Genomic DNA, 15,240 nt, shown 5'->3' on the forward strand with positions numbered 1-15,240 from the left:
GAATCATCTATCTCCCCAAATATTATAACCATATTAACTGTTTCCATCTCGAGGTATTTTATTGAAGTGTATTATGCTTTATAATAGTATTTAAAAATTATTTTTTACACTTTCTATAGATTTTATAGTTTTGAACATGTCTTTGAAAGTTACTCTTCCGAGTTGCCATGCTTGTTGAATGTTTTCTCTCTAAGCACTAGTATCCCATAAGACAGTTTTCTAAAGAAGCAAGGGAATGAATAGATTCGGGGTTACATGAAAACTTTGAACAAGCTTTGTTCTTTTATACTTTCTTTTGGTATCTTGGCTGAATTCTGATTTGGGTATTTACAGGCTTTCTTTCTTAATATGCTTACTGAAGTTTAAATCAGGTAACACGTTTTTTCATATTTTGCACATAACTATTTTTTTTAGAGTGAAGAAATCTCCACATACCAATATAGATGTAACCTATGTATTGGTATAAGTGTTAAGTTTATAAAGTACTTTGAAGATCACTTGGATAAAATGGAGTTATAAGGAATTATAGTAATGTCATCCAAAAAACTTCCTTTATGGAGAGATGTTGAACATATCAAATATGCATATGAGATGAATATTGATATTTTTCAATTTATATTCAGTCTTTCTTTCATCACATTTTTTTCCAAGTACTTTATGAACATAAACTGACCAGTCTTTATTGTCTCTGTGAGGTGGCTGAGGTGTTTGAAGAAAATAGCCTGACCATTCTGATTGAAATCACCAATTTAATGTGGTTATCAATCTTGATTGAGTCTACTCTATTCTCTGGTTTGTTTTTTTTTTTTTTGTGGGAGTTTGTTCTGTTCTCAGCATATATTCCAGATTTTACTGTTCTCTTCAAGCTCTTTCCATGGCCTGTAACACCCTCCTTCTCAGGATATCCTTATCTTTTTCAGTTTCCTATCTCTGCCTTTATTTATTTATTTTTTTTCCTATCTCTGCCTTTAAAATGAGCAGTATTCACAGGTTCTTCTTAAGACTTAATGGGTAGGATGGTATTCTTCCTGTTTAAGGTTTCATACATTTGGCCCCATTCCCTCTCTTCTCCTTAGGATATTGCTTTAATCAGTTATTCTTTAACAAACTTATATGATCATTTTAATGGCTATAAATTTTTTCTATCTTCATAACAGTACTGTGAGGAGATGCTTTTAGCATTATCACTGCTGCTGCTGCTGCTAAGTCACTTCAGTCGTATCCGACTCTGTGTGACCCCACAGATGGCAGCCCACCAGGCTCCCCCGTCCCTGGGATTCTCCAGGCAAGAACACTGGAGTGGGTTGCCATTTCCTTCTCCAGTGTGTGAAAGTGAAAAGTGAAAGTGAAGTCACTCAGTCGTGTCCGACCCTTAGCAGCCTACCAGGCTCCTCCGTCCATGGGATTTTCTAGGCAAGAGAACTGGAGTGGCTTGCCATTAATACCCCTTAAAAAATCTTTTAATTACCTTTCTCCTCTTGCTAACTAAGGCCTTCTCCCTCATGCATACTTCTCTAAAGGGTGTCTTACTCTTCTTTCTCTACTTCTTCACGTCCTGCTCACTTCTTAACCTTCTGTTGGGTTCTGTCCCCCACTATTTAAGTTGGTCTAGTTACGGTTACCATTGACATTAGTTGCTGCATTCAGAAGGATACTTTTAAGTCTGCATTTTCCTGACTCACTCTGCAGTGTTTGACATTATTGATCATTTCTCTCTGAAACTCTTCTGTGGCTTCATTTTCTTTTGGTTTTCCTTTTCTTGCCTTTTTTTTTTTAACCTCTTATAATATCGTCTTTGCTCTTTTGTCTGCCTGCTCCCTAAAATATCGCCGATCCCTAAGATTCTTTGACTTCTCCTCTCCATGTTTTCTCAGATAGTCTCATCTACTCTCTTAGTTTATTACCTGAATATTGATGACTCCCCAATCTCTCAGGCTGACACTTCTCTGCTGAGTTCCATTCTCATATGCCCAGCTTGACACTGGCATTTCCACTTGGATGAATGTTGTCTGTACACATATGCCTAGTGCTGAACTTTCCAGCTTCTGTCTCACATTTGTTTCTCCTATATTCTCAACTTTGGTTGGAAGCTTCAGCATCCACCCAAGTCAGCATTCTGTAGTCTTTATATATCTCATTCTCTGCCTTTCACATACCACTCACCATGTTCTATCAGTTCTTAGACTTAGTATTCTGTTCTGTCCTGTCCCACTGTTTCTTAGGCTCTAATCATCTCTCATACGTTCGTACAGTAGGTCTCCTTGCTTCTGGTCCTATTCTTATCACATTTACCCTTTAGTCCTGAGTAATATTTCTCCCTAGTGAAGTATACAGTGCTTATCATAATTAGTTCCTGCCTAATTCTTTGGACTCATCTCCAACTATTAATTTCCCTTGCATGTTATAATTCAGTCATACTGAGTCATTTCTGCTCCCTTAAACATATTGTGTTGCCTTGTGATTCTTTGTCACTACCTGGAATATTTCTTCTTTCTTCTCTGCCTAGCATATTTTATAACTTTTTTGGACTTATTTGTTCCCTTGACTTCTTTGGTACTATATACCTATTTCTATTATTGTATCATTGAACAACATATTAAATCAATTATTGGTTTACTTACTTGCTTTTCCTGTAAAGCTGTGTGTTCCTGACAGTAAGGGATCATGTTTTATTCATCTTTGTATATTTAGAACTATGCTCAATAATTGTTAAATTGAATACTTGGTTTTTGTTTTCAATTATTTTTTTGAAAAGAAAACCAAAGTTTGAAAGTGTGTGTGTTTTTCTAGATTCTTCCGTGTGAATTCATGGTTGGTAGTGATGTTTTTGATTGTGTGACTGTTTTTTTTCTACATAGTAGATAGTAAAGCAAATTCATTCCGGTGTCATATCCTTTTTAATACTGAGTTTCAGTAGCAAATCACTTTCCTTTCTGTTTTATATTCATTTGTTTATCTCCCATTTATTTCACCAGGCACTGAAGTAGTTCAGACTCAGTTCCAGGACTTAGTTTCTTTTTGTATAAACATTGCCTAATCTTAGAGGAGGGAAAAAACAAAACATAAAATTAGAATCTTTTCAATAAAAATACTTATGAAACCTATGTTGACAATTCTTAGGTTGAGATTTTCTGTGTTTATTTTTACTCTGCGTAAATGGATCTCATAATAAATACTATTTATGTGTCAGTAACATATATGAGTGTTAATCTTTTGTATACATTGTGGGACATAAGAAAAATGGAAGTATATTCAAATAAACATTTGTCCAGTGTTAATCATTTCAGTTCAAAACCATATCTTTAAAAATGATAGCACAACTTTATGTTTTCAGATTGAACTTAGAGAACAAGAGATAGAACGACTGTCGATTGCATTGGATGGGGGTCGCTCCTCTGATATCCTTTCTCTGGAGACTAGAAATAAAGCCAATGAAAAGCTTATCGCTCATTTAAATATTCAGGTAACGACTTTTATAATTATTTCACTGAGCATGTGAAGTCGTAAGTATTTTTAATGGTCTTTGGGTTTGTAAAGGTGAAAGGGTTGTTTCAGTTCAGTTCAGTCGCTCAGTCGTGTCCAACTCTCTGCGACCCCATGAATCACAGCACGCCAGGCCTCCCTGTCCATCACCAGCTCCCGGAGTTCACTCAGACTCACATCCATAGAGTCAGTGATGCCATCCATCCATCTCATTCTCTGTCGTCCCCGTCTCCTCCCACCCCCATCCCTCCCAGCATCAGACTCTTTTCCAGTGAGTCACCTTGTCGCATGAGGTGGCCAAAGTATTGGAGTTTCAGCTTTAGCATCAGTCCTTCCAGTGAACACCCAGGATTGATCTCCTTTAGAATGGACTGGTTTGACCTCCTTGCAGTCCAAGGGACTCTCAAGAGTCTTCTCCAGCACCACAGTTCAAAAGCATCAATTCTTCGGCAATCAGCTTTCTTCACAGTCCAACTCTCACATCCATACATGACCACAGGAAAAACCATAGCCTTGACTAGCCGGACCTTGGGTGGCAAAGTAATGTCTCTGCTTTTTAATATGCTATCTGGGTTGGTCATAACTTTCCTTCCAAGGAGTAAGCGTCTTTTAATTTCCTGGCTGCAATCAGCATCTGCAGTGATTTTGGAGCCCAAAATCTACAGCAGAAAAAATTTCATGGAGTCAAAGTATCCAAAATTGGGTACAGCTGTTGAAAAATCCTGTTTTTATATTTAATGAGGTGTAGGAAATGATATACCACAGTGTTATGTGTTTAAAAGAAGAGAATAAACTATAGGTAAAAAGTAATCCTCAATTTGCTTTAAAAATTGTGAGAGAGAAAACACTAGCAGAAACTATGCCAAAATATACTAATAAAGGTTTATGTTTGTGTGGTAAGATAGTCTTCTCTATGATTTTCTCCATTTTCAAAATTTGTATTTCTTTTATAATACAAAAATTTTATTTTTAAAAATAAATATAAAAGTTAAACATACAGTTTTTATTTAACTATGTAGTAGTTTGCTTTGCCATGCATTTGACCTAAGAGTGAAAGAACAAGAGACTTCCGTGAAACATGACAAATGACCTTTAAAAATTTTGTTTTTTTAACTGAAGTATAGTTGAGTTACAGTGTGTGTTAGTTTCCAGTATACAGCAAAGTGATTCAGTTATCCATATTATATATGTATTATTTTTCATTTTCTTTTCCATTATGTGTTTTTGTTTGTTTTTAACTGCACTGGGTCTTCTGTGCTGCACATGGGCTTTGGTTTCAGCGATCGGGGCTACTCTCTAGTTGCAGCTTACAGGCTTCTTGTTGAGGTGGCTTCTCTTTTTGCCAAGCTTGAGCTCTAGGGCACACAGTCTTTAGTAGTTGCAGCGGGTGGGTTCAGTAGTTGCATTTTTCAGGCTTAGTTGCCCCATGGCATGTGGGATCCTAGTTTGTGGATGAGGGGTTGAACTAGTGTCCCTGCTTTGGCAAGTGGATTCTTAACTACTGGACCACTGGGAAAGTCCTTCCATTATGTTTTATTACATGTTATTGAATATAGTTCCCTGTGCTATATGGTAGGACCTTGTTTATTTTATATACAATAGTTTGTATCTGCTAATTCCAAACTCCTAATTTATCCCTCCCCAATCCCCTCTCCCCTTTGGTACCCATAAGTTTGTTTTCTGTGTCTTGAAGTCTGTTTCTGTTTTGTAAATAAGTTCATTTGTATTTTTTTTATTCCACATATAAGTGATATCATATAGTATTTGTTTTCTTTTTGACTTCATTTAGTATGATAATCTCTAGGTCCACCCATGTGTCTGTAAATGGCATTATTCCATTCATTTTTATGGCTGAATAATATTCTATTGTACACACACACACATACACACACACATACTGCATCATCTTTATCCATTCATCTGTCAAGGACGTTAGGTTGTTTCCATATGGTCTTTAGAAATTTAGATATCACTGCTGCCTGGACTGCAGCCAGAATAGATTAAGTCCCAAATATTAGCATAGCTCTTGAACAGTACTGTTCAGTAGAAATAGGATATGAGCCACATATGTCATTTAAAATTTCCTAGTAGTCTGGTTAAAAAAAGTAAAAACAAAACAAGTGAAATTAATTTTAATAATGTATCTGCTTAAATATATCCAAAATGTTATCATTTCAACATGTCGTCGGTGTTGTCACATATCATTGGCATGTTGTACTGTTTTTTGTGCTCAGTCTTTGGCCTCCCCTTTGTATTTATAGCACACCTCTGGACTAGCCACATTTTAAGTGCTTAGTAGCCATATGCAGATGTTAATGGCTACTGTATGGTACAGCACTCCAGACTAATATTATCGTCATAGTGGTAATCTTGTCATATATTTAGAACTCTATATTGGGAAAAGGTTCACACAAATTTCTTACTTATCCTTTCCTTCCATGCTTGAAAACTGAAGACATAAATATATTTTTACTAAACCCCACATCAGCAGTTTTACAAATCAAAACAATATAAATTTGAAAATGTAAAATAGCTGGAGTTTTAACTGTCAGTATTTTAAAAAACACAGCATTTTGAAATATTTTGAAAGTTCAGTATTTGATAATTTTCCAATTTATTAACTTATGAATTACAAATTCAATTTAGGTTGACTTTCTTCAGCAAGCTAATAAAGACCTGGAAAAGCATATACAAGAGCTTATGGAAACCAAGGAAACAGTAACATCTGAAGTTGTTAATTTGAGTAACAAAAATGAAAAACTCTGCCAGGAATTAACTGAAATAGACCAGTTAGCACAGCAGTTGGAAAGACATAAAGAAGAAGTGCTCAAGACTGCTGACAAAGAACTTGAGGAAGCAAAGGTACATCTAGGCTATGGGGGTGCTCGTTAATTTTCCTAGAGAGGAGTGAGCCTGAGTTCTCTTGATATCCTCTCCAGGTCTTCTGGTTTGTTTTGTAATTCAGTTTTTTTTTAAGTGTTGACATGAGTTTGAGTAAACTCCGGGAGTTGGTGATGGACAGAGAGGCCTGGCATGCTGTGATTCATGGGGTAGCAGAGAGTCAGACACGACTGAGCGACTGAACTGAACTGAACATGCTCTAAATGTTTGCACTTTCTCCAGTTGTTTGCCTGTCTTTCTGAAGCACATCTATTCTTATGGCAGTTCTCCAGATTCCTTCCTCTTTTCATTCAGGGTCTTCACCTGTCCTTTCTCTGCGTTATGAGCAGGCTTCTGAAGTTTTTCTAGGTCATTATGTGCTCATGAATTCTTTAAAGGTATTTTTTGAAACTGTGTATGTCCTTGCACATTTTTAAGTTGGTAGCTAACATTTTTCATCTTTAAATAGATGCAAAGGATGTAATTTCTAATCAGTTTTAAAGATATCTTAAAATAAAATTGTCATATTGTACTTATAGCCAGTAGAATCCAAATGACCATTCTTGAAATCCCCACAAAATTGTATCTTATTGTAACATATTTTATGCTTGAATATCTTTTTATGATAACTATCAAATGTCTCTGCAATTAAAAACATACATGAATTGAAATTTTTTAAAAGATATCCTGTGACTATAAGGTTCAGAATGTTAGCATTTTCCTGTAAAAAGTGTTATAATTATTAGTAGTCAGTGGATCAAAGTGACAGATGTAGCACAAATGTTGGTAAATACTTATCAAATAAAAAAGTAAAACTGTACTGAAAATAAATCTTTTACTAAGATATAATGGGAGAAAATAGCATCTTAATTAAAGGCTTTGACCAGCCCCATTTCAAGTGTTGTCTGGTACTTCAGAAGTTTTTTATATGTAGAGATATTACAGTATGAAATTAGAAGCTTGCCTTTCTTTTGAAAAGTGGGCAAAAGGCAATTGTGGAAGGGTAGGTGGGAAAGAAGAATTCACATGATACCTAGACCACAGGTTTTCAGGTAGATAATTTTTAAGAAGGATATTTGCAAATTAAGAATCCAGATATTGATTTCATAAAACTGTATGTATATGATAGTTTTGCATAATACTTGGATAATCTTTATATTATCCCAAGCATAAATATAACCTATTAATAGTTTTAAGGTCACTACTTTGCATCAACTAAATAAAATGAATTAATCTTATACAGTGTCATCTCCATTAATTAGTAGAACAGAAAGAAGCTATAATAAAGGCCATATGTGAAAAGCCCACAGCTAACATCATACCCAGTGGTGAAAGACTGAAACCTTTTCCTCTAAGATTAGAAATAAGACTAGGATGTCCATTCTCCCTACTTCTGTTCAACATAGTACTGAAAGTCTTGACCAGAGGTATTAGGCAAGAAAAAGAAGTAAAAGGCATTCAAATTGGAAATAAAGAAGTAAAGTTTTGTTTCCAGATGAGATGATATGTGTAGAAAACCCTAAAGATGCCAAAAAAAACCCCCAACAAAACAGAAGTAATAAATTCAGCAAACTTGCAGGTAACAAAATCATTGCATAAGAATCTGGGTGCATTTCTAAATTAAAATCCAAAAAGAAAATTAAGAAAATAATCCTGTTTACAATAGCATCAAAAAGAATAAAGATCTTAGGGATAAACTTAACCAAGGAGGCAACGACTTGTATACTGAAAATTATAAAACACTGCTGAAAGAATTTAGAGACAGAAGTAAATGGAAAGATATCCTGTGTTCATGGATTGGAAGACTTTATTGTTTGAATGTCCCTACTACCCAAAACAATCTGCAGATTCAGTGTGATCCCTCTCCAAATCCCACTGATATTTTTTTTACAAAAATAGGAAAAAATCCTAAAATTCATATGGATCTCAAGGGACCCAGAATAGCCAAAACAACCTTGAAAATGAAGAAAACATAACTAGTGCAATTTTTTTAAATTGTTTATTTTACCAGGTCTTAGTTGTGACATGTGGGATCAAGTTCCCTGACCAGTGATCAAACCTGGGCCCCCTGCAGTGGGAGCATGGAGTCCTAGCCATTGGGCCGCCAGGGAAGTCTCAGTTAGTGCAGTTTTAATTTTGCTTTTGTGACTTTTGTTTCTTTGCAGTATTTGTGTATCTCATTGCTTTCCTTTTTTTACTTTCTTTTGGATATTCTCTCATGTGTGCACAACGTACTGAACACAGTTTCACATGTCACATTGGCAGTAGTCGAGAATGACAGCTTGGCTCAGTAAAAGTTTCCTGTTAGGTCATTATATTTTATCTTGGCATTCAGCACTCTTAGTTGCCATTTAGAGGATCCAGGTTGATCGTCTCCTGAATGAGGGCATGGCAGCCCTCTCCAGTATTCTTGCCTGGAGAATTCCATGGACAGAGGAGCATGGTGGGCTACAGTCCATGGGGTCGCCAAGAGTGGGACACAACTGAGCAACTAAGCACAAGCACAGGTTGATAGTAGCAGGTGGTGAAAGAGTAGATAGGCTCGGAAAGTCAGGAAATGACAGGGCCGTAAGAGGAATCCTAAAAATCAAGCCTCAAGGAAAGTCCTACAAGTATACAGACAGAAGATTTTCAAGTGGCTGTCTTGTTGCACATGTTACAAATAGGTCCCCATAAGCATTCAGGATATCAGAAATTAAAGAGAAACCTAAACTTTGCCTCCTCTTCATTGAAATTGAGGCATAGAGCTGGCTAAAATTTTAGCTCTTACCGATGACAGGGAACATGAATTACTCAAAAATGACTTGGCCTCATTTTCACTGTCACTTAGTGTTAAGTATTCTTGACTTTTATGTATGTACCTAATAAGCTTTTTATTCCTAGAAAGAGATTAAAGAAAAACTTTCTGAAATGCGGACTCTTGAAGAAACAATGGGAAAACTTCAACTGGTGAGTAGGTTTTGTATTGAATTGCCAGATTTTCATTAAGAAAAATTCTATGTTTTCTTTTACATTTTTTTTTACTAATTATAATTTGCCTATCATAATATTTACTGTTTTAAGTGTACAGTCCAGCGGTTTTGGTATAGATAGAAAGTAGTGCAGCCATCACTACTAATTCCAGAACATTGTAATCACTCCAAAAAGAAACCTCATACCCATTAGCAGTCACTCCTCACTTTCCTCTGCTAAACCTCTAACAGCCACTAATCTGCTTTCTGTCTCTGTAATCTATAATTTGCCTATTTTAGACATTCTGTGTAAATGAAATTATACAATATGTAAGCTTTTATGTGTGACTTCCACTTAACCCATTGTTTTCAAGGTTCATACGTATCATAGTATGTATCAATCATTGCTTCCTTTTTATGGCTAGTAATATCCCATTGTATTATATATTTGCTTACATTGATATTTTATAATTCTTTTTTTATATTTCTAGAAATTTTAAAAAATTTATTGTAATAGAGTTGATTTACAACGTTGTGTTAGTTTTAGATGTACAGCAAAGTGAGTCAGTTATAATATACGTATATCCACTCTTTTTTATAGATTCTTTTATATATATATAGGCCATTTCAGAGTATTCAGTAGAGTTCCTTGTGCTATACTGTAGGTCCTTATTAATTTTCTATTTTATATATAGCAGTGTGTATATGTCACTCCCAGTTTCCCAGTTTATCCCTCTCCCTGCTTACTCCTGGCTAACTGTTAGTTTGCTACGTCTGTAACTGTATATCTGTTTTGTACATAAGTTCATTTGTACCCATTTTTTTAGATTCCATATGTAAGCGATACCATATGATATTTGTCTTTCTCTGACTTATTTCAGTCAGTATGTATATTTGTATACTTCTTTAATCTCATATATAATATGTAGCAAGTTACACTCAAATTTGGAAAGCCTATTAGGAATTTTATGTAATTTAAATGACTTCATGACTCGTCAGTTTACTAATATTAAAACTAAAAACAGATAATTGCTTGATAAAATTGTTGACTTTTATTAAAAAGTCTGGAGAAGGAAATGGCAACCCACTCCAGTACTCTTGCCTGGAAAATCCCATGGATGGAAGAGCTTGGTAGGTTACAGTCTTGGGGTCGCAAAGAGTTGGACATGACTGAGCGACTTCACCTCACCTCACCTTATTAAAAAGAACTCAGTTTTCTTTTAATTATTTTGCTTGGCGGTACCAACCCTCTTACTAGTCATATTGTTCATTCTGGTGATCTTCAAATGAGACAACTAGTAATCATCCCAGCATAAACCTGGATGTAGCCTAACCTAGATATAGTCTTAAAGTCTAGAACCGGCAGAAAGAATGTCTTGCGTACAAGTAGAAATTCCTAGGTGGTCGCCTGATAGATTATTGAGAATTTTTTAATAGCCTGTTAAATTGGACGAGTCTCCATTAATACTGGAAACAAAGACTAGTACTAACTTCCAAGTTTTCTCATTAATTATACTCTTTTTACAGTCTAGTGGTAATATTCTGGTGGCAGTCATGAGGCAAATTAAAGAAACGAAGCCTTTTGTGATACACTGGCTCATAGTAGGTGTTCAAATATTTAACTGGTTTTTGTATGTTCACTATGAACAGTGTATCACAATGACTTTCTATTTTATCCAACTACTTTATCAGATAGGCAGTTCAGCTGAACACTGAATAATTAGCTAAACCTGCTAGATATTGTCCACTGTTGAGTTTCATAGATATGTAAAATTGTCCCATGAAGTCAGGAAATGTAAAGTAGATGTTTTGATGATGTTTTCACTCTAGTGTAAGCTCCGTGAGGACAGGGATTTTTGCTGTTTGTTCACTGCTGTTTGTAATGCACACTGTTTGCAGTTGTATGTGATTTATAATATTGTCTCAGAACTGTGACCAAGTTTCAATATTGTTGCCTGACAGCAAGATGTAGTTACTTTCTGACCTTTCTTATTTTTTCCATTGGTATTACATTTTATGTAATTTTAAGATAAATGCTAACAATATTATTAGCTAACATTTGTTAAGTACTTGCCATGTGCTAGACACTGTACAGAGTGTTTCACATTCATAGAATCATCCATAGATGAATCTATAGATGAATCATTTGTAGATGAATCCTGGGTGTCCAGGTGCTGGTCTTGTCCCCATTGTGCAGGTGAGACTGAGAAAAACGCTGTACTTATGTATCCCTGTGGTAGTCTTAGAGCACTGTCTTTACTTTTGCTTTTCTTTAAACATAAAAACGCTTTAAAATTTTTTATTGAACAAGTCATATTCACTTTTTTGAAAGACAATATGCTAAACAAATTAAAAGAAAATAAAATCCAATAATTCTACTACTTTGGAAAGGAGCACTCTTGAGTTTGGGTTTTATACTTTTAGCCTCAATTGAGAATTACCTTTAATTGAAATGGTATATATTTGACTGACGAAAAGTGTGTGTTTGTGAATTACTCTTAAATAAATGTGTTTTCATGTTCTGTAAAGTTGCTAAAAATCATAATTTTAGTATTAAAATTTTCAGGAATTAAGCTTATGTCATAAAGAAAAGGAGAGGCTGAGTGATGAACTCCTTATAAAATCAGACCTGGAAACTGTTGTTCATCAGCTTGAACAAGAAAAGCAAAGACTTAACAAAAAAATTGAAAGTTTTGCAGTTACAGGTAAAATATAAAATGTTAATAACTTAAAAAGTGTGATTTCCTCTTAATGTTTTATTTTTAGTAGTAGATGATGTTTCTTTTTCATTCATTCATTCAATAGATATTTGTTGAGTGTTTGCTGTGTATCAGAAACCAGACTAGGCACTGAGATACAATAGAAAATCTCTCTCCCTCAAGGACCTTACAGGTCTGACTAGTTGTTACAAGGAACCCCGGTTGAATATTTTCCAGTGTAAATTTATCTTTCTTTGAGACACATGATAATAGAATTAAGACTACGAGGAAGACCATTATGAAATAGTGGGAAATTGAAGTACAGAATCTTTTTAAGTAAATGCAGTTTTATTACCTTCAGGTACACGCACACACACACGCTTACACACTTGAAATAGGCTAACTTTCTGCCAGGTTCAGTTCAGTTCAGTCGCTCAGTCGTGTCCGACTCTCCACGACCCTATGAATCACAGCACGCCAGGCCTCCCTGTCCATCACCAGCTCCCGGAGTTCACTCAAACTCATGTCCACAGAGTCGGTGATGCCATCCAGCCATCTCATTCTCTGTCGTCCCCTTCTCCTCCCGCCCCCAACCTTTCCCAGCATCAGAGTCTTTTCCAGTGAGTCAACCCGTCGCATGAGGTGGCCAAAGTATTGCAGTTTCAGCTTTAGCATCAGTCCTTCCAATGAACACCCAGGATTGATCTCCTTTAGAATGGACTGGTTGGATCTCCTTGCAGTATAAGGGACTCTAAAGAGTCTTCTCCAACACCACAGTTCAAAAGCATCAATTCTTCGGTGATCAGCTTTCTTCACAGTCCAACTCTCACATCCATACATGACCACGGGAAAAACCATAGCCTTGACTAGACGGACCTTTGTTGGCAAAGTACCTTCTGCCAGGTACCTTATCCTAAATCACTTGGTTTAAGGAACATGTAAGAATTCATTCATTCATTCATTTGACAAATGTTTATGAGCCTATAGTGCTGGGATGTATAAAGATAAACAAGATACATAGGCCCACTGCTCTTGTGGAGGCTTTAATCTAGTTAGGGAGACAAACTGGTAGCATATAAGTGAAGAAATTAATTTCAGATGGTAAGGGTATTAAATAAAATAGGAGGGTATGCTAGAGATCAGCTGATCAAAGGGCTTAGTGATGGACACCAGGCCATATGACAATCTGGGGAAATTTTCCAGGCAGAGGGGATGGCAAGTGCAGAATCCTGGTGCCATCAAACTCCATGTGTCTGAGGAAGTGAAGGAAAGCGTGTGCTATTTTAAGAAGATGCTGTATCCTAGGCTCCTCAGCATCCATGTGGATAATCTGTCTGACCGCTTCTCTGCTTAACCAGCTGTATGATTTGAGCATGTTACTTAATGTTGCTTCAGTTTCCCTATCTGTGTGGTTAAGATGGCACCTAACCCAAAAGGTTGTTATGAGGATTAAATGAGTTCATATATTATTAAAGTGCTTAGGCCTACGTATGAAAGTTTGCAATTTTACTTCCTTTCATGCTATCTCTATCCTGCCATTTCAGCATATTCTTTCAGATACCTGAACATCCCTTGTTTCTTTGTGTTTTGAATGCATCCTCCTACCCAAAATCCAGCCGTGGATCAACTAAAAATAGTGCGCAGCTGAGCACTATTTTTGCATGTGCCCCAGTTCAGTTCAGTCATTCAGTCGTGTCTGACTCTTTGCGACCCCATGGACTGCACCACGCCAGGCCTCCCTGTCCATCGCCAACTCCTGGAGTTTACTCAAACTCATATCCATTGAGTCGGTGATGCCATCCAACCATCTCATCCTCTGCTGTCCCCAACTTCTCCTGTCTTCAGTCTTTCCTAGCATCAGGGTCTTTTCAAATGAGTTAGTTCTTTGCATCAGGTGGTCAAAGTATTGGAGTTTCAGCTTCAACATCAGTCCTTCCAATGAACACCCAGGACTGATCTCCTTTAGGATGGACTGGTTGGATCTCCTTGCAGTCCAAGGGACCCTGTAGAGTCTTCTCCATCACCACAGTTCAAAAGCATCAATTCTTCAGCACTCAGCTTTCTTTTTAGTCCAACTCTCACACCCATACATGATTACTGGAAAAACCATAGCTTTGACTAGACGGACCTTTGTGGGCAAAGTAATGTCTCTGCTTTTTAATATGCTGTCTAGATTGGTCATAACTTTTCTTCCAAAGAGCAATCATGTGCCCCAGACAGTAGCAGTAGCACTGGAAGTTACATGGCCCCGAACCACAGTGCCCCTTTCAGTGAGGTATGGAGATCTTACTCTATTCTTTACTGCTTGATCTCGCACTCTGCAGGAAACATATTCAAGAGTTTTTCATTCTTAATAAACCCATTCTGAGTAGATGATCTTACCTCCAGTTTTCCTAAAAGAACAGAAGCCATCAGGGAGGCATTCCATGTCTTCTGTCCCCAGATCTTGAACCTGTCCACCCTTATCTTCCCTGTGAGAGTGGAGCCACTGCCTCCATCTGTTCTCTAGGTCCCATTCTCTCTCATTTTAAAATGCTACATATTATCTCTTTTTGATAGTTAGCCTTTGTACTGTTTTTTCCCCATTGGTATTCAAACATGCTTTTCCATTTTCCCATTCTAAAGCAAAAACTGTGACCCATTCCTATCCAGCTACTACTCCTCATTATAGCTTTTACATCTTGAAAAGTCATTCATACCTGCTTTTCTGCTTGTTCACCTTCTGCTTTAGCACTTCTGCTGCTGCTAAGTTGCTTCAGTCCTGTCCGTCTCTGCGACCCCATGGACGGCAGCCCACCAGGCTCCCCTGTGCACGGAATTCTCCAGGCAAGAATACTGGAGTGGGTTGACATTTCCTTCTCCATTTAGTCCCTCAGTTCACTCCAGTTTGCTTCAGTTCTCTACTTCACCAATAAAACTGCTCTCGTTAAGGTCACCAGTCACCTCTATTATGCTAAATACAGTGAGCACTTTTCATTCATCAGTTTATTTGACTTAACCGTTTAAGGCATTTGCCCATTCCTTCAGCTCTCTTGCTTTCTTAACCTCTCTGGTCACTCCTTAGAATGAATTCTGCTATTCATCCTCTGGATTGTATTGCATGCTGTTCTTTTGTGGCTCTTGTCCTACTACAATTAGAATAGTTATTTGACCTTGAACATGTTTTTCATACTTGTATTTTTAACTCATGCTGGGCATACAGTAAATGCTCAATAATCATCTGTCAA

General features: G+C 36.7%; 1 protein-coding gene across 2 annotated transcripts in view; it reads left to right on the forward strand.

The window, feature by feature from the left end:
* The window catches only part of CEP135 (centrosomal protein 135), a 75,779-nt gene that overhangs the window by 13,440 nt on the left and 47,099 nt on the right, over positions 1-15,240 (forward strand). The window contains exons 7-10 of one of the 2 annotated variants that reach the window (XM_055434803.2): positions 3,335-3,463; positions 6,130-6,345; positions 9,247-9,312; positions 11,881-12,019. In XM_055434803.2, the coding sequence (XP_055290778.2) occupies positions 3,335-3,463; positions 6,130-6,345; positions 9,247-9,312; positions 11,881-12,019 (550 nt within the window). The remainder of the gene's footprint in view (positions 1-3,334; positions 3,464-6,129; positions 6,346-9,246; positions 9,313-11,880; positions 12,020-15,240) is intronic. The other variant, XM_088836345.1, reaches the window with a different exon arrangement.

This window comes from Moschus berezovskii, chromosome 5 (assembly GCF_049115385.1).
Source record: "Moschus berezovskii isolate FMDL1 chromosome 5, NW_MosBer_1.0, whole genome shotgun sequence".
NCBI lineage: Eukaryota > Metazoa > Chordata > Mammalia > Artiodactyla > Moschidae > Moschus > Moschus berezovskii.